This window comes from Thermobia domestica, chromosome 11 (genome assembly GCF_964235325.1).
Source record: "Thermobia domestica chromosome 11, izTheDome1.hap1.1, whole genome shotgun sequence".
Lineage (NCBI taxonomy): Eukaryota > Metazoa > Arthropoda > Insecta > Zygentoma > Lepismatidae > Thermobia > Thermobia domestica.
In genome coordinates this window covers 244,085,439-244,108,230 of record NC_137464.1, presented here as the reverse complement: position 1 = coordinate 244,108,230, position 22,792 = coordinate 244,085,439, and the positions used below count along the sequence as shown (strand labels likewise).

At 34.3% G+C, this 22,792-nt stretch overlaps 1 protein-coding gene across 2 annotated transcripts in view; it reads right to left on the bottom strand.

Annotated features, from left to right (window-relative positions):
• The window catches only part of LOC145664877 (salivary peroxidase/catechol oxidase-like), a 227,966-nt gene that overhangs the window by 48,657 nt on the left and 156,517 nt on the right, over window positions 1–22,792 (bottom strand). For both annotated transcript variants that reach the window (XM_081731923.1, XM_081731924.1), the window contains one exon: window positions 2,286–2,518. In XM_081731923.1, coding sequence (XP_081588049.1) covers window positions 2,286–2,518 — 233 coding nt within the window. The remainder of the gene's footprint in view (window positions 1–2,285; window positions 2,519–22,792) is intronic.

Sequence of the window (22,792 nt, the reverse complement as noted above, 5' to 3'; positions counted from 1 at the left end):
TCGCGAACACAAGTGTGCAACAACGAGAGCCTATTATGGTGGACATTTGCAAGTACATATAAAGATGATTTTCACATTGAGTAAAGTTTTCCGATATCCAGAAACGGACTTCAAAGCTCCTAAGCTTTATTACGAAACTATAAATAATATTCGCTGTGGGCAAAGAAAATGTTCTAAATTAAGTTGCACACTTAAATTTCATTAATATGCTGAAAATGCTATATAAAACCAAACCGTTTGGCGTAACATTCCTTTTCTTGTAGGCCTGAGCTGTAGGCCATCTGTTAGCGAGTGGCTGAACTATCTGCAAGTTTAGACCATTACGTTGCACTGGGGTTAACTTGTCATTGTTGCGGCTGTTCACTGCGCATGTACACTGATTTTAATTTCCACAGAATTTGTACCAAGCTATAAAAGACAGCCATAAGCCTACTCATTCAGACCAGTTTTATCATTGTTGCACTATTGCCCCATTATTTTCAATAATTTGTATTTCGCATTATTTATTATTTTTTACTTTAGACATTTTGTAATTTTCAGTTAGAATTTTGTTTCCTTCAGCTGGCTCCAGCAAACGGAATTGAACGAAGGTAGTAATTTAAATTAACCCTATAAGTACACACTGGGTCTATAAGACCCAGACCATGCTTTAAATTTACGTAGATAATCTACATTAACCTTGAAAGTAACACTGGGGTCTATAAGACCCTGACCACAAGGGCGCCCATGTTGTGGTTCCCAACGGGGGGCAAGTATAAGCGACGTTTCAAATATAGTTTCAAATTTTGCTGTAACTAATGTAAAAATTCTATTGGATTTTCGATATTCCCAAGCACAATTCCTCTTAGGGGGGGCAAGCGCCCCACCTTGCTTCCCCCCCTGATGGGCGCCCTTGCCTGACCACGTTATTAATTTATGCTGTGAATAATCTATATCAATCATGCAAGTACATACTGTGGTCTGTAAGACATCGACCAGACTAAATTTACGCTGTGAATAATCTACACTAGCCTTGAAAGTATATACTAGGGTCTGTAAGACCCGGCCACGCTTTTAATTTACAGAGTGAATAATCTACATCACTCCTGCAAGTATATATATTGAAGTCTGTAGAACCCTGACCACACTTTAAATGTACACTATGAACAATCTACATTAACTGCAAGCACACACAGGACTCCGACTGCGCTTCAAATTTATACTGTACGCTAATTTTAACAGACCGATATAGGAGACTTCTTGTAAATTTAGATCTAATCTTTAGCTTCTGAAAGCATAATTCATATTTCTATATGTGCTAAATCTTCTCACAAATCTATCCTCTAATGTTACGAGCGGCATGTCTTTTCAGTACAGTTGAGTTTATTTCGAAACAATGGTAGCCTCCTTTGCGATTCTTTTGGTTAGAAATTTACATGACTATTCTAGAAAAAAAATGTCTACTTGTTGTATTTCTACATCAAGATAAATTCCAGTTACACAATTTTATAATTACTTTCAAAATGTTATGGAAAATCGTCCAAGTACTTAGGAATCTATCAGGCTTCAGTGTATACTTTGTTGTTACCACAAAGTAACTAGTTACTTGAGAGGTTGAAAACTACAAAGCTAGTAAAGCGAATGTAAAGTTAACAATTTAAGTTTTTTTTTTTTCTGGGAGTGGTGTATTAAAAAGGACTTTACAAATTTGAAAACTCATTGATTGATTTATTTGTCTTACAGACATGGTTTTGGTGCCATTTTGCAGCAAAATACATCAAGTTTTGACTCACGTAGTACAGTAGTTCAGAAACAAGCCACCGCAAGCGCTAGCGGCAGTTGCTGCAAAGATGGCTGCCTTTACTGGTCCCGAGCGTGCTAGCTGTGTGTTTTAGTTTGAAGAATTCAAGTCTGCTACAATTGTGCAACGTAATTTTTGTACAAAGTACTATTTTGTACAAAGTACTATTTTGTACAAAGTACTATTTTACAAAGTACAAAGTACAAAGTATGCCCCATCACTAATGGAAGCCACATTGAACCTCTTTAGGTATAAGGTAAAAAACTTAATTACAAAATGATACCAAAATCATGTCTGTAAGCTAACTAAATAAATCAATATGAGTTTTCAAAGTTGTACAGTCCTTTTTAATACACCCTGTATATCATCAACCGTTTGAAGAATCCAATAGCCGTATTATAACTAAAAGTTTGACGACACTAACTATATACCGTTCACTGAGGAATTAGGGTTTTCTTTGTTTCAGTATTTAAGAGAAGAATAAATCATTAAAACATTGACTCACCATCGTGGTAGACAGCTGGAAGAAATCTGAAGAGTGGCCGCATTGATGCCCCCCATTCTGGCTGAGACAAGTTGTTGCAATAGCCATCGGCAGATCGGTAGTAGCGATTAATGGTGGGACATTCGTCGATCTCAAAACGATTCCTTTTCACAGGACACTGCTCATACAAAGGCGTATTCTTCAGCTTGATCTTGGACAGCCGAGCCACTATCTGCTGCCTGCTCATGGACAATCTGCAAAGAAAGGGAAAAAAATCATTCGATAAATACAATGCAGTGATATCTAATACTAAAGCAAAAAATACATAATTTATAAATAGATAAATTTTCCTAACTGAAGGGTGCGTTAAATTTTAACAGTTTTAACAGTTTTCTTCCGCGGTTTAAGTCGAAACCTAACTAGAGTGGAATTGAAATCTGCATTTTAAAAAAAAGAAAATAATTAAATAAATAAATATGTTATCTCTAGTCTATCAAGCCTTGTTGCTCTATTGTCAAACTAAAACACAATAACACACTGAGCAAGGCTATGTGTTAATATGTTAAAAAGAAAAAAAGTAAAAATCACGTAACAGTTTCAACATTATAACTGTGTCTTCATCAGACTTCCACTCCTTTTGGTTGCTTGAGAGTTGAAAGAGATAATCAACTCCCAAGCAACTAAAAGGAGTGGAAGTCTGATGAAGACACAGTTATTATGTTGAAACTTCACATAGCCTTGCTCAGTAGTATGTTATTTTGTTTTAATACGTTATCTGGAGAGACTATGTCCATTCTGTGCGTATCTTAAAAAGTTACTTTCTTTTCCTTCAGTTACACACAGAGCATTTATGATTTCTTCAAACAACAGATACAAAGTTAGAGCAATCCACGGTTTCAATTGACATTTACAATAGATAGATAAATAAACTGGAACTTCTATCCTATCTTCTGATAAAACTGAAGAAACTATTTGAAACAAAGTAACTTTAATCATTTTAGGAAGAACTAGCGTCAGTTACCCGCTTCGGTGGTTTAAAATAAGAAGAATTAGTAATATACTCAGTTAGTCAGTCACGTTTCACTATTACTGAAGCGTTCTCAAATCGATAGAAACAAAGAAAATACAGTAAAACCTGTCTTAAACGGACCCTTTATTAAACGGAAAACTGTCTTAAACGGAAATATTTCACGATCCCATGAATTTTGGAGAACAAAACGTGTAAAAGTCCCTTCATTAAGCGGAAACTGTGTTACGCGGACAACGGAAAGAAAAATAAACATACAACGGAAAATTCTGAGTTCCGGACTACAGCGTTTAGATGTTTAGACATTCTGTGAGACACATACATTACACTGTTTGCGATAAAATGTTCGTTCTTTTGTTAAATATTTCTGGACAGTGTTTACCTTCCCCAACCAGTACTCATATTCACCCCCACAAATTGCCCTTAATCCCCGCAACTTAATCAAGAATCATAAGGAATGTCGGAAAGAAGAAAACGAGATAGAGGAAGAAGAGGAATACGATACCGAGTTCCAAGAAGAGTGTAGAATAAATACATATCAAAATGCTCTCAGAAGTGTAAAGGAACTGCAAAAATTTGCCTTACGGAAAAATGATTCTGATTCACTTAGTATAATTTCTCAGGCTAAAGTGTGTGCGGAAAGTGAAGCAGCAATGTACACAGAAAACCCTGTTTGGCTATTAGAAAAATAAAGAAAACGTGTACATAGCATATTTTGTATTCATTTTAATTTTTTGTGTATTTATTCGTAGAAGAAAGAAGTACTGTAATCGAACAATGTACGTACAGCAATATATTTTCTCAGTATGCCCCTTTATAAGCATGTATTAAAAAAGAAAAGAAAGGTCTACCTCCACTAAGCGGAAACCTGACTTTAACGGAAATTTTTGCAAGTCCCGCTCGATTCCGCTAAAGACAGGTTTCACTGTATTATGAAAAAAAAATCATAAAAATAATAAGTAATCTATATAAATGAAAATTAAACATTACTATTGTGGGTTGAATTTGGGTGTAAACGGCATCGGAAGTGTCATTGTTCATCTCAACGACCCCGAAAACTATGGACTTGACACTAATAACGGTCAGTTTCGATCATATATATATATATTCCCCTCCTCTAAGTTGCCCCCTCAAAGTGATATAATAAAATCCATCCTAGGCCCAAACCTCATCTATGGTGAAAATTTGATTGAGATCGGTCGAGTCACAAACAGTTACTTTCATTTTTATATTGTATATGTAGATTGAAGTAGGAAAGTCTCCATATGTAATGTTTGTTTATTAATCCTGCATTGGTCTAAAAGCATGTTGTATCCGAAAATAAACCATGCCTTTAAAATTTAAGAAAAAAAATGTAAACAAGTCCCTTAAAATTCGTTTTTCTTGTGCTGTGCGTGATTCTCTTTTTTTTTTTTAATTTTTCTTTCTTTCCTGTAGCGATTTTCAATGTTGTTTTGAATGTTTAGAACTTTTTGAAACATTAACGATATTGCTTCTGCAGTTCTAATTTGAAATGTGTTGTCTTTGTTAGTTACATGTGAAAGCATACTAGAAGTACATTGTGGATTTTCAATATATATAGTTCCTTTCTTACCAAAAAAATATAAACTTGGCACATTAAGTACGTTACTTTTCTTATTTTAAAGATGTTATAGTTGTGCTTGTTTAAAAGGAAAACTACCTTAAGAGGCCTAATCACTGTGAAATTAAAATACCGCTAATTTTACAGTAATTATACAATATCTTCAAATAGATAAAAGATAATTGAAATATGGAACAAGAGCACCCTAGAGAATATTATTTTGCGTGAGGCACCGTTATCACAGGTCACCTAGTAGCTTTCCGTTTGCAGCTATTTATAAATGCGAAAATAAATTCCGATTTTCTAAATGACTGGTAATTGAAGGCAGATAAGTGAGTCATGATAACGGTATCTCATGTAAAATAATATTATCTAGCAAGCTCTTGTTCCACTTTTTGATTATATTTTATCTATTTGAAGATATCACATAATTACTGTAAAATTAGCGGTATTTAAATTTTGCCGTAATGGGACCTTTTAAAAGGCACCAATACAAGTAACTTTCAATTAATTAATAGAGGCCAATAAGAACTTGAGAGCTCTGGATCAAGATAAGGAAGTATGGAAAACTGCGACGACAAAGAAAAAAAAGACAACCGAAGAAGAGAGAGGGAAGATAACTTCGAAGACCTTTAGTAAAAATAATATCATACATTAATAAGAAATATTAAATGGCTAAGCGTAAATACAATTCAGAACAAACTACCATTTTAGAAAACCTCACGAGTAGGTAGTGAAAGGTATAATTGTAAATATAATGTTCAAGTATATTTTTTAACCTTTCATTTCTCAAAATGGTTAGGAAACGTTTGGCCATCGAAGAAGTATGTATTAACATAAAAGAAATGCAGAAAAGATTTAATGCTGTCCTTCCACAATAAACGTTCTATTCGCTTGAACTTTTGAAACTTCAGGTCAGTCATTACAAGGTCAGCTCAAGAAAAAATGCTTTATATACAAGTAAAGGATGACCTACAGGAACGAGAAAAGATTTGAGGGTTATGCAGATGAAAAGTTGGTAAAAAGAACCAGAAGAATGAACAAAATGAAGGTCAAATTGAGATTAGTTTTATTAACCAAATACTAATATCCAAAAAGCCTAGCGTCTTTGGAATATACCACATAAAAAGGACAAATCGTTCTACGATATTAAATCAGTTAATTTTATCAAATGTTTTGACCTTAATAAAGTCTTTCTTCCAGCCAATTTCCCTTTTTTAAAAAATGACAGAATCAACCCATATTTCAGCTTGCAAACATAGAATTCGAAGGATGCTTATGATAGTCAAATACGGCGACCTTAATTTTCTTTTCAAGTTAACTAGAAACAAAATTTATTGTAATATTGTTTTTATTTATTGCAGTAATTATGTTTTCTTCTCCTACAGGTAACATAACTTGTAAGGCTTTGGACTTTTTATAGATCTATTAATAAATATATATATATATATATATATATATATATATATATATATATATATATATATAAAAGATACTTGAGAAATACTTGAGGGAAATAATGACCCATTTATCCTAATTGTATATAAGAATGTATTAATTTTATTTTCGGTTTTCACGAACACAGTTCATATGTTAGCTTTCTATTAGCTATCATACTGAATAAATCCCATCGCATACACTTGATAGACTCTACACAGATTAATGGTGGGGAAGGTTGTGAAACAGTGTTTATGGCGAACATAAAGTTGAAAAAGTACATTGGCCCAATATGTTGGCCAGTCAACGCACACTTGGTAGGTTCTACATAGGTTAATGGTGGCACGGTTATGAAATAGGTACGGCGGTAGGTTATAGGCTAATGGCAGTACGGTTGTAAAATAGTTATTGCTGTAAACATAACATTGAAAAATACGTTGGCCCAATATGGTGGGCAGCCAACGCACACTTAGTAGGTTCTACATAGGTTAATGGTGGCACGGTTATGAAATAGAGATTATTGCAAACATAACGCTGAAGAATACGCTGGCCCAATGTAAAGTGCATGTTGGCCAACCAATTCACACTTGGTATGCTCTACATAGGTTAATAGAGGTTTGGTTATGAAATAATGATTATTACAAACATAAAATTGAAAAAAATACGTTGGTCCAATGTAAAATGCATGTTGGCCAGCAAACTATTTACCGTCATTAATTGCACTTTTATCTTTTTATATTGGTTACGATGGCAATTAATTTGTAATAGTCGACAAATTAGGCAATTATAACCTCTTCCAACGTTGGTAGTTGGCTTACCTATCGTTTGCCACTGTCGGGCCTACTGTCTCAGCTGCTACGGATGTAAATCCCGTATATTATAACAATATAGCCAGTTCGTTTCCCTACTTAATTTTAATGTGCACACAAAATACATTTTTATTACGTTTTAACGCATTAATTTGCAAAAAAGTAAGGAAAAAATATACAACACAGTACTAAAATTACAGTTGAAATCTAGAATGTTACATCCTCTGTTACACATTGTGACGATCGTGTTGCACAAGCATTGTAACTATGAGGGAGTTACATGAAATTACCACAACAAGAGTCTCCATTAAACTTAATGGCTTAAACCACCTTTTTTCTGATTTAATAGCAACGTTGAACAGTGCGACCACAGTCTACTGCTACCAAACCATCCATTAAACATTCTAATTATCGCAATAACGTAATACAAGAAGATAGTAACTATGACCAGCACCACCTGAATTGGGTGAGTTTAAAAGATTTTAACGTCTGGACAGACAAGTAACAAATCCAGTTTACAACATTAACAAAGCAGCGTTAGAATTGACACTTATCAACGGTTGAAGAATTGTTAAGAGAAGCCAATTGTAAATAATATTTGTTAGGGGAAGCTAATAAGGAAAGCCAAACACAGTACAAAAGTTAACCTAAAAGAGGTAAAAACACTTTTTTGAGGTTACCAGGTCATAAAAGTTCATTATCATTCACTAGACATGTGGAGTAAGTAAGAAAAAAAAAACTTTCTATTTAACAGTGTTTGTTTAGTTATGAGCTACTTTTTACGAACAGGAAATAGGATTTCTTTCTTCTCTCGTATGTCTTCTCATACCCTAGCGCACTATGCATACAGATACATGTGTGCTCACTGGTACATACACACACATATATATATATATATATATATATATATATATATATATATATATGCATATGTGGTTCGAAAGATGGTTTGCTAAAATATTGGTCACGTAGTTACTTCGTTCAAGTCACGATTATATGTATATCTTTTTTTTAATTTTAGAAAGTAACCAAACTGACCACTCCACGAACGAATTTCACTGCTCTTTTATCTTGTTTTTTAAGATTAGTATCTAAATTTTGTTAGCGAAAATTTGTCCTATAAGCTTGTAAGTAAAGTTTGAAGTACATTAAATACACAGCCCGAGAGAGAGAGAGAGAGAGAGATAATCAAGGATGTTATAAAATAGAGGATCTGACTATACAACAAAATCTTGAAGCCATACGTCACAGTTTCGCCACCTCCACTCTGCCCACTCCGAGCAATAAGATCGGAATGTGTTGAGCCAACATTTATGGCGGAAACGAGAGTAGCCAATCAGACGGTTTCGGTACAAAACCTTGCAGCCAAAACTTCGCGGCCCAAAATCTAGCCGGGCCGAAACCTCGCCTGGTCATAACATCGCCGACCAAAATCTCGCCGGGCCAAAACCTCGCCTTGTCAAAATCTCGCGTCCCAAAATCTCGTCATCCCTAAAATCTCGCTTGACCGAAACCTCGCGGTCCTGATCTCGGGACACCGAATCTCGTCTGGTCTAAACTACGCGGAACGTAATTTCGCCTACGAAGAGATGTCGTTAGTATAAAACGTTGTCACAACGATTTCTTCGATGTAGAATGCTCTATATATTGCTATATGCATATATTTTCTAATAACACATAATTGCATTAAAATAAAGAGAAGAAAAATAATTCTAACACGTGCTTTGAAAATCTACCCTATATAAAAATGAAGATGACTATGTTTGTGACATTATACCTCTTGAGGCACCCGATCGATCTCGATTAAATTTTCAACATAGATGAGGTTCGGGCCTGGGATGTCTTTTGTAATTTCACTTTGACGGTGACCTTAGGAAATTCTAACAAAATCGAATAATATTTATGAAAGCATGAAATAATATCTCAGTTTTTACGTCCCTCAATGTCTTGTAGGTTAAAGGAGACGTAGATGATCAGAATGGACATAATGGAATGAGAAAGTGAGAGGAAACGGGAATACACCGAGAAAGAAACGCACACGATATTTTGTATCATCATCTTTTTCATAATAATAATAATAATAATAATAATAATAATAATAATAATAATAATAATAATAATAATAATAATAATAATATGGAACTGCATATTAAGAAACTCATTGGGTAAATTTTAAGGAAGGTTTCATTCCGCGAGATTTTGGCCGTATCCTAATCAGACGTGCCGATGCTCTTTTTTTTTTTTTTAAGCTCCATTAAGTTAATAGGATGAAGATACATATGGGAAAATCCTCTATTTTATAACATCCTAGGAGAGAACGGTCTTGTAACTAATCCGTCAAAAAAATTAACGATTAAATTAATTCAATTAAATTTCGCAGGAATTAATTCTCAATGAATAATCGTTAAAAATATTCGCAACGATTAATAAATTAGTATTTATTTATTTTTTTGGAAAGCCATGTTATATGGATACTCTGCAGTATACGTCAGATGAGAACAAGGTATCACAAGATATGGTTTCTATTTTTTTTTAAAAAAAAATGGAAGTGGATTCAAAATGGCGGATTTCAAGATGGCGGCTGTCAACATCGTAGGAATATCCTAAAAGTTTTTCCCCACCTGTACTACTAACCTACAGTGTTACTTTTGCAATTCTTTTAAAATCCTGTCTTTTAATGGGTGTTTCCGCACTTTTGGACCATATATACGTATATACATTGTACCAGGTCTTGGCAAAACTTGGCAAAAAGCTGGACTTTGTTTCGATTAGTCCGCATCTGAAAAATTTTCCTATGTAGTGGTGATTTGTAAAAATTTCCTCTGCGGTGGACTTTCAATACGCAGAGGGTTAAACTATAGCGAAAATATTGATAACACATTGAGAACAATCGAAGATACGCACCGGAGGAGGGTATTTCGGAACTCTGATAGGGGATTCCCTCCCTGAAATCATCACTGTTTCCGACTTTTGGAGGAGTATTAAAGTTGTTTTGAACTTGAAAATATCACAACCTTAAATATAACTACTGGACGTTTAGAATTGCCTATCGTTGATAGGCTGCAGAGAATAGATAATCAAGAAGAGCTTAATTGATATATATTGATGGTTTCTAGAGTAATGTAGCTCCGTTCAGTGACACAGTGACTTGAATCAATTACTAAAGATGTAAAGAGAGATTGTGAGAAGTTCTACAAGTTGTGTTTTTATCAGAGTTGCCAACCCCAGAGAACAAAATTATTGATTTTCATCTTTAAAATTGTCGTATATTACAAAAAATATCATATATTTCTTATGCACTTGATAATTGTAGAAATAAGGATAAACTAATAATAGTAATCATATATAATAAACTTATCTAGTAATCTTCAATTTCAATCTCGAAATCGACGCCACTGCCCTCACCATTTTCTAAAATCCTTATTAACACTAGGTACTCTCAACAACAACATTTTCGCCTCCTCGTAAACGTAATTGAATTTAAAGAATGGATACAGGGTTGCCATTTACCAATTCTAAAATCGTTATTGATTTATTTTAGCGGGAATGACTGTAAAAAAATCCTCAGTGTATAATTATTTAATGCAAATCTATAATTTATTTGCACATTCAAAAACTGCAAGAAATTGTGCGTTCTAAAATTATCATATATTCCCCTATTATCGTAAGTTCATTATTGTATATAGCATTAGAGCTTAAATTATCGTAAATGATGATAAATTATCGTATGGCTGGCAAGCCTGATTTTTATGGAGATAACGATTTGTACATGCTTACCGACTTTTGATTTGGGATAATATACTGAGCTATAGATATTTCTACATGTAATTTCTTTATTTAGTTTTGTTTACATCCCAGCAGACGGTATATGATGAATACATGTAGGCCTATCTCACCATTTTAGAAATATTCTTAAATTTGTAGCAGACCTAACAGGATATTCTACAGCATTCAGGAAGAAAAAAAACAGATAAACAATGCCTTACAGGGGTCCATTAGGAGCCAGTCAACATGAAATCTGTTTATCTTGCGTAGATAACAGTTCGTTCATCTGAAACGCTTTCACTCTATCAAGGAAATTTGCACAACATATATACATATACACACGTAGTTACTTGAAGGAGAAAAAGCCGAAAGTAGTTCAACCGAAAAAAATATACTCTGGGTGAATTAAATTGCTTTGTGAAAGTTTTGATCCCAAATAAAAGAAGTATATATGAGTGGATATCTTTGTCCTTCTAAGCTTTAAACAAACTGCAATGCCACCATCATTCTGTAACCATTATCAACATGGATTTCACTTGTCAGTCACTGTGGTTTGTATGTGGGACGGTTCAACAGGGGAGATTCGAGGTCAATTGTGAAACTGGAGAAACCTTTTTCTTTTTTTTAAGAAAAAAAAATAAACAATCTCATTTGAAACAGAAAACAAACATCTCTGGATCAATGTACACTGATTTCTTGGTGAGTTAGATGAAAACGAGAAAAAAGAAAACACGGATTAATGATTGTAATGCGTGGACCAATATTTGAAAACAAATTAGATTATGAGGCCTCATTACGGCGAAATTAAAATACCGCTAATTTTACAGTAAATATGTGATATCTTCAAATAGATAAAAAGATAATCGAAATGTGGAACAATATCGCCCTAGACAATATTATTTTACATGAGATACCGTTATCACGACTCACTATCTGCTTTCGATTTTCAGCCATTTAGAAAATCGGCATTTATTTTCGCGTTTCTAAATTGCTGCAAATGGAAAGCTAACTAGGTGACTCATGATAACGGTACCTCATGCAAAATAATATTGTCTAGGGCGCTCTTGTTCCACATTTCGATTATCTTTTATCTATTTGAAGATATCACATAATTACTGTAAAATTAGCAGTATTTTAATTTCACAGTGATTAGGCATCTTAAGTTTTAAGAGTGTAAAGGTGCCATTTTGGTAATGTACTCAATTCTTTGTATATAAGATAGTGTATTCTTTTGTTTTATGTATAAGAAGGTGTATATCAGGGGCGACCAATCTTTTTAGATTCGAGGGCTACTTTTCATTTCACAAATCGGCGGATGTCTACTTATCTGTTGACTAGTCCGCAACAAAGAATTAGAAAACAATAACAGTAATCGATACAGATAGTATGGCACAGACCTCCGCGGGCTACCTCTCATGGCTTGTCGGGCGACACTTTGGCCACTCCTGCTTTATATGTTCTTATGTAGTAAATTAAATGCCCAAAAATGTCCATATAGTTTATTTGCAATGACTTGATTGGCTGGTTGATGGAGATTTAGGCAGTTACAACCGCAATTAACTTTTCACATAGGCCCTATATTGTACTTCACTTTTTAAATTGAAGTATTACTGAACATAATTATTCTACACGAAGTGAAAAATCAAAACTGTAGCTAACTTACGCTTTTTTAAGATCTTATAAAAAGAATGGAGTTAAATGAATGTGAACCACAAGTGGTCCTTGAGGTGTACTTTTGTGGCTCTCTTAGACTGAACATTAATTTAAAAAAAAAAAAAAAATACAGAAAAGAAAAATTAGTTCACACGAATTGCGCATCTCATACGGTAGCTCAGAACCTCAAGGAAAGGACTGGAAATTATATGTGCAAGCGTCGTTTTCTTACAGTCACTTCACAATAGTATATTTGCTTTCGATGTGAACACAACTGGATGATTCGTATAACATTCTAAAGTCCTCACTTCATCAAAACTTTGAGAAAGGCAGCCCCAAGGCTCACAGGCTTTCAAGATAGCATAAAATAACATTTTAAGTTCTATAACTTCGCGATAAACCTCATGGGGCTGCATGACACACCAGTGTATCGCGACGTAGCATGTACTAAAGTATGAAACCATAAAACCAATGTTTTCCAACATGGGTGCGCGCATTCCTGGGGGACTGGAGCTGACACAAAGAAGCTGCATTCATATTACAAATATCAAGAATGTTGTAACAAAGAGGTGGTATGACACGAAATAACTATAAAAGCAAAACTGGAGAAAAATAACAGTGCACTACAACGATATGCAGAAGTCTTGCTAGAAATAAATATAAATTGGTGAGAATATAATTATCAACATAATACTCAACAATATTGGCAGGTCACTTGCCAACTGAGATGCTTCCATGCTCACGGTTTTTCGCTAACGTCTTCACGTACGAATTTTCTGCTTTGATATCGTTCATTAATTGTAGTCTCCTTCGTCTCCTCCCTCTCTTTCCTGCCACCATACCTTCTAGCACGTCTCTCATGATACAGTTCCTTCTTACCCAATGTCCTAACCAGTTTCCTTTCCTCTTCTTGATAATATCTAAAAATTGATCTTTTCTTCTCCTCATTCGTTTTCCGTTCGACCCAGCTAATTCTTTCCATTCTTTTCCACACCCACATTTCGAAAGCTTCCAGTTGTTTTTAATCATTTTTTGCGTAATGTCCATGTTTCTGACCCATACAGTACAATACTCCACACGAATCACGTTATTATTATTATTATTATTATTATTATTATTATTATTATTATTATTATTATTATTATTATTATTATTATTATTATTATTATTATTATTACTGATGAATTGAAAATTCAATGTATCTGCAACCGCAGAAAGGGTCAGCCAATGAGCATGTATGAGCAACGAGTGAGAAGGAGGTATGTGTGAACTATGCAGGATTTAAGAAAGGGGGCACCAGGCAAACAAAGTTGGAAACCACTGCCATATACAATAAAAGATATGGTACTTCTAGGACATACATATTCACACACACACACACACGAAGATATGTTCTTTCCATTTAAAACATATCTTCATGTGTGGGTGTGTTCTTAATCCGAGTCATGACGTGTGACAATAGTTTTTTTTATTATTATTATTATTAGCTATATACGCTACACATATTGCTTTTTCAACCAATGTCATGATTCTGTAGGCTATTTGACTGTTTCTTATCGTTCGTCATAAAGAAAAGCTATAATTTGCAATGCTATTGACGGAATTCGCACGCAATTTTTCCCTTTGTTTCGTCATCAGATATATTTTAATTGCCTTTCTCGTAATAAATTATAGAAACTAATTATGGAACTTCACAACAGAGCGGTATTCTCTATTGAACGAGTTCATTCAGTAAAGATTATACAACCAGGGCCGTGCCGTGAAGAAGGGGGGGGGGGCGAGCGGGGCGACGGCGCCGAAGTAAGAGGGGCGAAAAATTTGGGAGAAAAAAGGAAAAAAGATAGAAAAAATGCTTGGAATATATGTATGGGGGCGCCGTCGTATACTTTCGCCCCGGGCGCTGATTTTCCACGGCACGGCCTTGAATACAACTATGTGTATTTACGGATGGGATTAAAAATGGAACTTTTAAACCTTGAAATAAATACATCTTTATAACGCGGCCTCATATACTATATCCTAAATGTGCGTTGTTTAGCAAAATTAAAAACGAACTATATCAATGCTATAGTTAGGAAAATCTGAGAGAACACTGTCATAGCAGGTATTATTTTTCCTAATATGTCTTCCTGGGAAGAAAGAAAACTGGGATCGCGTAGTTAGACCCCTGCTTTCAGTTAGACCCAGTTATTATGGGAAATGGTATGTCAAATTTCTTTTACGTAATTTATTTAGGCGATTTTAAGCCCCTCGGGTCGAAAACGATCCACTTACGTATTTTGTTAAAGCATATATATTCCCCCGGTCGTTTTCGACCCTCTATCATAATTAGCCAATGGGAGATCAGCATAAAGAAATTACACTACATTCACAAAGAGTAGGTCGAAAACTATCTATTTTACAAAATAAATCGAAATACAAAAAAAAAAAAAAAAAAAAGGCATAGGCCTATATAGGTTAAGACAGCATTCCAAAATTTCGTCTATAACAGTGGTTACATGATTATCATTAAGCCGTTGGTTTAGAATACCCGGGTTCGATTCCCAATGCAGGAATTATGTCGGCTTTTGGGAGGCCAAAAATAGGTAAAAAAAAAAAAAATAGAATGTTTACAGGAGGAATGAATTCATGCTACAAAAGGGTGTGAGTAATCTGTGAAGTAAATAAAAAGGAAACATTGTGTACGCAATGAAGGAGTGGGAAATGTTGCAGGGACTATACAAACCGTCAAGGTTAAGTACAAATTTCAGTTGCTGTGAAATACCAAACCTAACATAACCGAAATTAGACAATATTTAACAAAATAGTAAAAATTTTTCCCAGAAAATGCTGCCCCCCCCCCCCCGCCCAGAAGCCAACATATGCCCCAATGTAGTTCAAATGGTTTAGACCTCGCGATAAGTTGTACGTATATAGCCCAGATACTGAAATGGGGACACAAAATTTCAAAACAACCAAAAGATAGCAAAAATAAATTCCATCTAACATTTTAAGACTGTTGTGTATGTGGATATTTGTAGCTATACTAGGAAACGAAAGTGTACACTATAAAACTCTGTTCATGCGCACAGGAATAATTTGTCACAATTCTGCTGAACATTAAAGGTTTTTACGTAGGTTATAGTGTTATGCGTACGTACACGTAAAACTGTATGTAAAGGAAGAATATATATACAGAAACCTATATATATATATATATATATATATATATATATATATATATATATATGTTACGAAGTACCATTCTGTAAATGTTACGAAGTTTTTATGCACCTGCATATTGTAGTTTAACCATTCATATTATCTGTCATCTGAAAGTTGATCAGTCACGAACTATTTCATTTGTTTGCTTTGTATTATTTTTAAAATAGACTATCGCTTCATAAAAGAAAGAAGAAAAATCCAACACATAAGAAAAACATCTTTCACCAAATATGTTAACCGTTCACCCATTTGTTTCTCTAAAGAAACTTAACCTACTTCTTATGGAAATGTTTTCTTCTGTAAGAAACAGACCACGGAATGTAGGTTTTCGTTTCTTTTTTTCTTTTTTTTTAAGTCTGAATCTTGACCCTCATAACCGGAAACCATCCGACAAGTCTCTTTCTTCTATATGATTTCTTTACTTCAGTTGCTTCTTGATACAAAATAACAGCAAGATGTGAAAAATAAACTTTCTCTCGTGTGGAAGAGGCTTAGAAAAAGAAGAGAAATGCGATGACCTTGATTTCGGTGTTTGACTACATGACACGCATCTTTCGACTATTGTAAGGTTTAAAAGTGGAACATTTAAAGTGTTTAGAAATTCGACAATTTTAAGTTCAGGTAGCAAACATTTTAATACCTACATCAAAATTAACATTGGAGAAAACAGATGTGTTTGACGGAACGTGTAATAAGCAGTGTCTGTCATTAACGTTCAACTTTTATGATTATCTAAGCATCCAAAACTGTTAATTTCATTTTATTTATATTCACACGATGTAAGTGAAATACAAGGACACATGTTTGAAGCTACAAATCACAATATTACTATCTGTGTGGATGTTCATATTTCTTTTCTTTTTTTTTCTTTTCTTTTTTTTTTTTAAGTGAACACGGAATTTTAATATCTAAAATTTTAAGAGATTCCGAGACACGGACATTCTTATCTTTTTATAATAATCACAATCACAATTAGTAGTGGGCACAAAAAACGGTTTTTCGGTTTCCGGTTTTTAAAAATTTTCAAAAAAATCAGCTTTTCGCCGTAACCGGCTTTCACCGAAAACGGTTTTGGTTTTCTCCAAAACCGGTTCTGTTTTTCACAGGATCTGCAGGCCCGCAACTAGAGGGGGGCTAGGGGCGTCTGGCCCCCCTAGATCTTAACACAAAATGCTATTATTAATACAAAAAACACAATTTAGCTATGTGTAAGAGAATTTTTAATGACTTCGCCCCCCTAACATATTCGTGCGCTCCCCCAAACGTCTGTGGCTAGTTGCGGGCCTGTGGATCCAATTCGGTTTTCTTCAAAAGCGGTTTCAGTTTTTCCAAAACTGGTTCTATTTCTGACCTGAATAGTGCTTCGTTGTTCTGCGGAAATCGATTCCGTTTCCACTAAAATAATAGTTTTGTGTTTCCCAAAACAGTTATCACCGAAACCACTTCGGTTTTTATATCGATTTTTCGGAATTCCGCTTTTCTAGAAACCAGTTTCCGGTTTTTATAAAACTCATTCGTTTTGGCCATCCGTAATCACAATTTTACCTCTTTTCCAAGTCGAATTTCCAATAATATGTCCATATTTTGGATACCTTTAGTTAAGAGACATGAAAGTTGGAATATCAACTTTTCATTTGAAATAATTAAGTATATATATATATATATATATATATATATATATATATATATATATATAGAGAGAGAGAGAGAGAGAGAGAGAGAGAATGAGGTGTTGAAACAACAAAAAATAACTACCACTTTAGCGTGTTACTTGTGTGTTAATTCAGCACAAACACATCGCCTTCCGAGCATATAAAAAATAACTAGTTACTACCTGGGAGAATTTGCATTGGTATTTATCGTTTAATATGAGCAAAGCTTTACAAAATATCTTTGGCACTTTTGCCAAGTAATGAATAATGTTCTATGTTTTCAGTAATCAGTCACAATAATACTGTTGTAAACCTGTGAATCGTCTGACAACAGTAACACAGGCAACAGTTCTGCCATTTTACGTTCATATATGCTAAGACACAAGAATAACAGATAAAGAAAACAGATGGAAGCACAGCTATCTTAGCTTTTTTTAAAAAAAACTCAAAACAAAATTTTAGAAAAAAAATTTTGTTCCCATAACCCGTAATAAATTTTGTGCAGGCGCGTCAATTCCCGTAACGTTAGCAGGCGCGTGGGGAATATCGTACCCCATCTGTTTATTTTCGTGTAGGTTAGCAATCACATGCAGAATCATTTTTAAACTACTAATGCAGTCATAGTATATTATATATAAACTATGATAAGTAATACTATACTCACGATTGTCAACTAAATGAAATTTATCTACTTTTATATGTTATGAAGAACTTTGACGCAGTACCATTGTAACGTTATTTAGATACACATTACTGTTTTAATATATATCACATCACATTACTTAATTATTAATTTCTAATGATATTAATAAACCCAGGGTTGCCAACTACATTGAATTTCTTGTAACTTTCGAATCAATGATATTTTTGTGTAATGCCATTATGATTCCAATTCGCATCTACTTGAAATAAACGAAGAATATTTTCCAGTCAAACGCGCGTATGAAACATTGGACTGCACCAGTTTACTTGTTAAAGAACAATGGATAAATACCTTGAATAGCAGTTGAAATCCTAAAGAAACAATGCTGCTACATTATAAAGACTAACAGTGGGGTACATTATACCCCAAAACGCCTGCTTAAGGGTTAAAAATAAGCGCTTTAACCATAGGCATATTCGGCCTTGGTGTTAACGCAAAAAAATGTCCAAAGATGAAATATATGTCAATCCATGAACCTCAGTGAGTTGAACAAACTGAATGATTAAATTATTATGCGTAGTTTTTGAGAAAATAGATAAAATGTGTTTTTGCAAATCTAAAATTTGATATTGTACGATTACCATTCCATCTATTAAGATGAAGCCAGCCTTGCCAACCATACGATAATATAAGCCTTAATTCTATAATACGATAATGGTATCATGATAATGGGCAAATATATACGATAATTTTAGAACGCACACACTTTTTTAAAAAAAAGTTTTTGAATGTGCAAAGAAATTGTCGATGTGCATGAAATAATTATAAAACACACACACTGAGGTTTTAAAGTCATTCCCGCTAAAATAAATCAATAACGACTTAAGAATTGGCAAACGGTAACCTTGTATCCATTCTTTAAATTCAATTTCGTTCACAACGGGGTGGAAATGTTGTTACTCAAAGTACTGTTAAAGGACTTGAAAAGTTTTGCAAAGAGTGAGGCCGATTCGGAGTTCGAAATTGAAGATTACTAGATAAGTTTATTCTATATGATTGCTATTAGTAGTATTATACCTGTTTCTACAATTATCAAATGCATAACGAATATACGATAATTTTTTGTAACATACGATAATTTTTAAGAGAGGAAACTCGATAATTTTTGTTCTCTGAGGTTGGCAATTTTGGATTAAGCTCATTCTAAGGCAGGGCGCAAAATTTCCGGTCGCCATTGGCGACTAGAAATTTAGAGTTGGCGACCAGTGTTCAGTAGGAATAGTTTTTGCCTAAACTCACAGGGCAGCGCAGTATCTGTCTCGCACGAAAATAATAGTCACTGAGTGAGAGAAAACACGGAATATGAAGTCTTCACACCAGACATAGAAAGTCAAGTCTTCACAACGTTGTAATTCGCCCCTCTTTTCCCACCCTCAATCCAAAACTTTATTACAAGATTCCCAAATTTGCTTCCATTTTGTCACATTTTGTGCAGTTTTACCTGTAAATACTGCTTCAAGTGAGACAGGTTTCAGCAGTCTCAACTGCCTATAGGAATTCACTGAAGACTGCCACACTGGACGATTTGCTGACGATTTCCATCAATGGCCCTTAACTTAAGGTTTTTGATCCGAAAACTGCAATCGACAATTGGTAGGCAGAGACAGAGCGTTACACAAACGTGAAGGCTTTAGGTAATATATTTTTTAACATGTACAGTATATGAATTGTCCAATTCAAAATTGATTATCCTGAATCTAATTGTCTGATTTTGAAATTTTTTTTGCCCTGATGTAATCTATTTCTTTGTCAAACCAAAGTCCGGGGAAGGGGAGGGACCTCTCATAATTTTGTAAGTCAGAGATACTGGCAACCATCGTTTTTGGACTGGCGAGTGCGTCTGATTTTGAAATTTTGTGCTCTGTTCTAAGGTATCCTGGTTTTTATTACACCAGCAAGACCACAGAACACACAGTATGGTTAATAATTACGATTAACTATTAAACTTTAAATTTATTGTTTAACAAGAATATTATCCAAAGACGAAACGTGTATCCATTCATAGATGACATTCAGATGAACAAAAACAGAAATTCTGGGTAAATTCTCATACATAATTTTCGAGAAAAAAAAACTCATTTTTACGACACACATACTCCTAACAATGACACACACACAGCAGTGACTTACTACCACTTAAAATATGAAGGAGAAAAAATAAAGTATTTTTTTCTAGGTTAGATTAACTATACAATTCGTCTTCCGGTGGAAAAGCATGTCATTACATGTTTTCAATGACATTTTTTTTTTCGAAGGAAGTTAATAAATGCACTTTATAGCGCATATGTCACGAATCCACATGGAGTTCTTTTGTTTCCAAGCATTATTAGAAAAGAATGCACACCCAATTATAAATGCAGTTTCGCTCACGAGAAGATTATTTTTATTTAAAGACAAAAAAAAGTAACTAAGCAAAATACGAAATGAGATCACAAACTACTTCCCCAGATACGATGAGAAAATAGAAGAAGCCGTGACAATTGTAAAACAAAAGAAAGAAAACTCCTCTAATTGGTTCTTTGTTTTAGTTTAAATGTCGCTTCAAGACCGACTTTCTCACTCGTAATAATAATATAATATAAAAGCCACCGAAGAAAGTGTACAGCCATGAAGGTATGTTATCTCATTAGCAGTCTGTCTCCCACACCATCACATGGCTTCTTCCAGCCTGAAATCAGATCACAACCTCATTCAAGGATTTTAGCTCTTCGCAATGGTTTCTCTTCTCTTAACAATTAGAAACGCTTCAATTGTACAATGAAAAAACATTTATTATTGATTTTAAATGCGTTGTTTCTTTACTAATTAGGGAAAGGACGGGTTGAGGAATGTGCCCTTTGTCAGGCTCCAGCAAACGAACAATGCGCTGGTTGAAGCACTGGACAGTGGCGTCTACAGGATTTTGTTTCAGGGCAGCAAACTCAATTTAGAAGTAATCAGGAGTTTGTTTGGTTCTCAAATGACGATCACTGAACAGACGTTCACAGCAGGGTTGCCAACAACGTTAACAATAATGTCACTAAACGTACTGCGAAAAGTCGCTAGAAACCTTATTTGTAATGGAAATAATGCTAATTTATTCGCGGTACGACATTTCAAAAATCGCAAAATCCCTAGTTTAACAATGGTAAACGAAACAAATGTTGTCTCTAGAATATATTATCAAGTCATTAGATTTAGCGACAAAATTCCTAAATTGGCAATACTAGTTCATAATTATTGTTGGGATAACACATCTTAGAGCAAAAATTATTTTTATAATTTTACTCTGGTAATAGAATTATTATCACTTGAGATAATGTCCACCAGCGAATTATCATCTTTTCACATAAATGGTACCAACGAATTATCACCTCCTGACATAACTAACCACAAATAGATTATCATCACGTGAGATAATTCAACATCAACAAATTATCATCATCTGAAGTAACTGAAAAGCAACGAATCATCATCATCTGAAGTAACTGACCAGGAACGAGTAATGACCACCTGAGATAACTGATCACTTACGAGTAATGATCACTTGAAATAACTGACCACTTACGAGTAATGATCACCTGAGATAACTAACCACTTACGAGTAATGAGCACCTGAGATAACTGACCACTTACGAGTAATGAGCACCTGAGATAACTGACCACTTACGAGTAATGAGCACCTGAGATAACTGACCACTTACGAGTGATGAGCACCTGAGATAACTGACCATTTACGAGTAATGAGCACCTGAGATAACTGACTACTAACGAATTAACATCATCTGAGATAAATTACTATAAAAGTGTTCAGAAATCAGAGACGTAGCAACAGGTGAGTCCTGAGGGTATGGATCCTCCCGAAATCTCGAAATTTTTGTAAATTTAGTCTAATTTTAGGGGAGAGTTTACAAATTTTAATAGCCTATAATTCAGGGGTGCCCACAGAGGGGGGGCTATGACGCAAACTGCGTCATTGAAATATTTGGGGGGTTAAAAATCTATATAAATATGTTTGAGGGGGTGTAAAAATTAATCGAAAAGAATATTTTTTCATGGAAGAACACCTACGGATAGACAATTGGGGGGAGTGTGTCATGGACATAAGGGGGGTGGGCACCACTGTATAATTCATCCTCGTATTGAATTCGTACCCTGCCAAAAGCTTTGGACCCATCTCACAATAAATTCCTACTTACGTGTCTGTCAGAATCTACTGAATTCCAATGAAAAGTGGCATGTGTGTAGTACCATGTATTTTGATTAAATTTCCCCCCCTAAAATTTTAAGCAAGCAACTAACAAAATATATTTTGAATCAACTATTGTTTCTTTAAATTTCCAAGATGAGAGAGTCTACGAACTAAGAATACATCTCATTTCTCATTTCATCAGGGTGTACGATTCCTCTCAGCGACGACAATATTCTATTAGGCTTTCGTTTACAATGTTTACACCCGGTGAACCCGGTGAAGCGGGTAGGAGTCGTTAGTGTTCGAATAATAATAATAATAATAATAATAATAATAATAATAATAATAATAATAATAATAATAATAATAATAATAATAATAATAATAATATAAAGAAAAATGTTAGAATATATGAAAATTCATTGTTTCCCATTTCAAATACGAAAATAAGATTTTTTATTCTAAGCCCAGCGTTCCTTCCATATGCGCCTACCATCCAGGATACATAATGCTCATTTGGTGCAT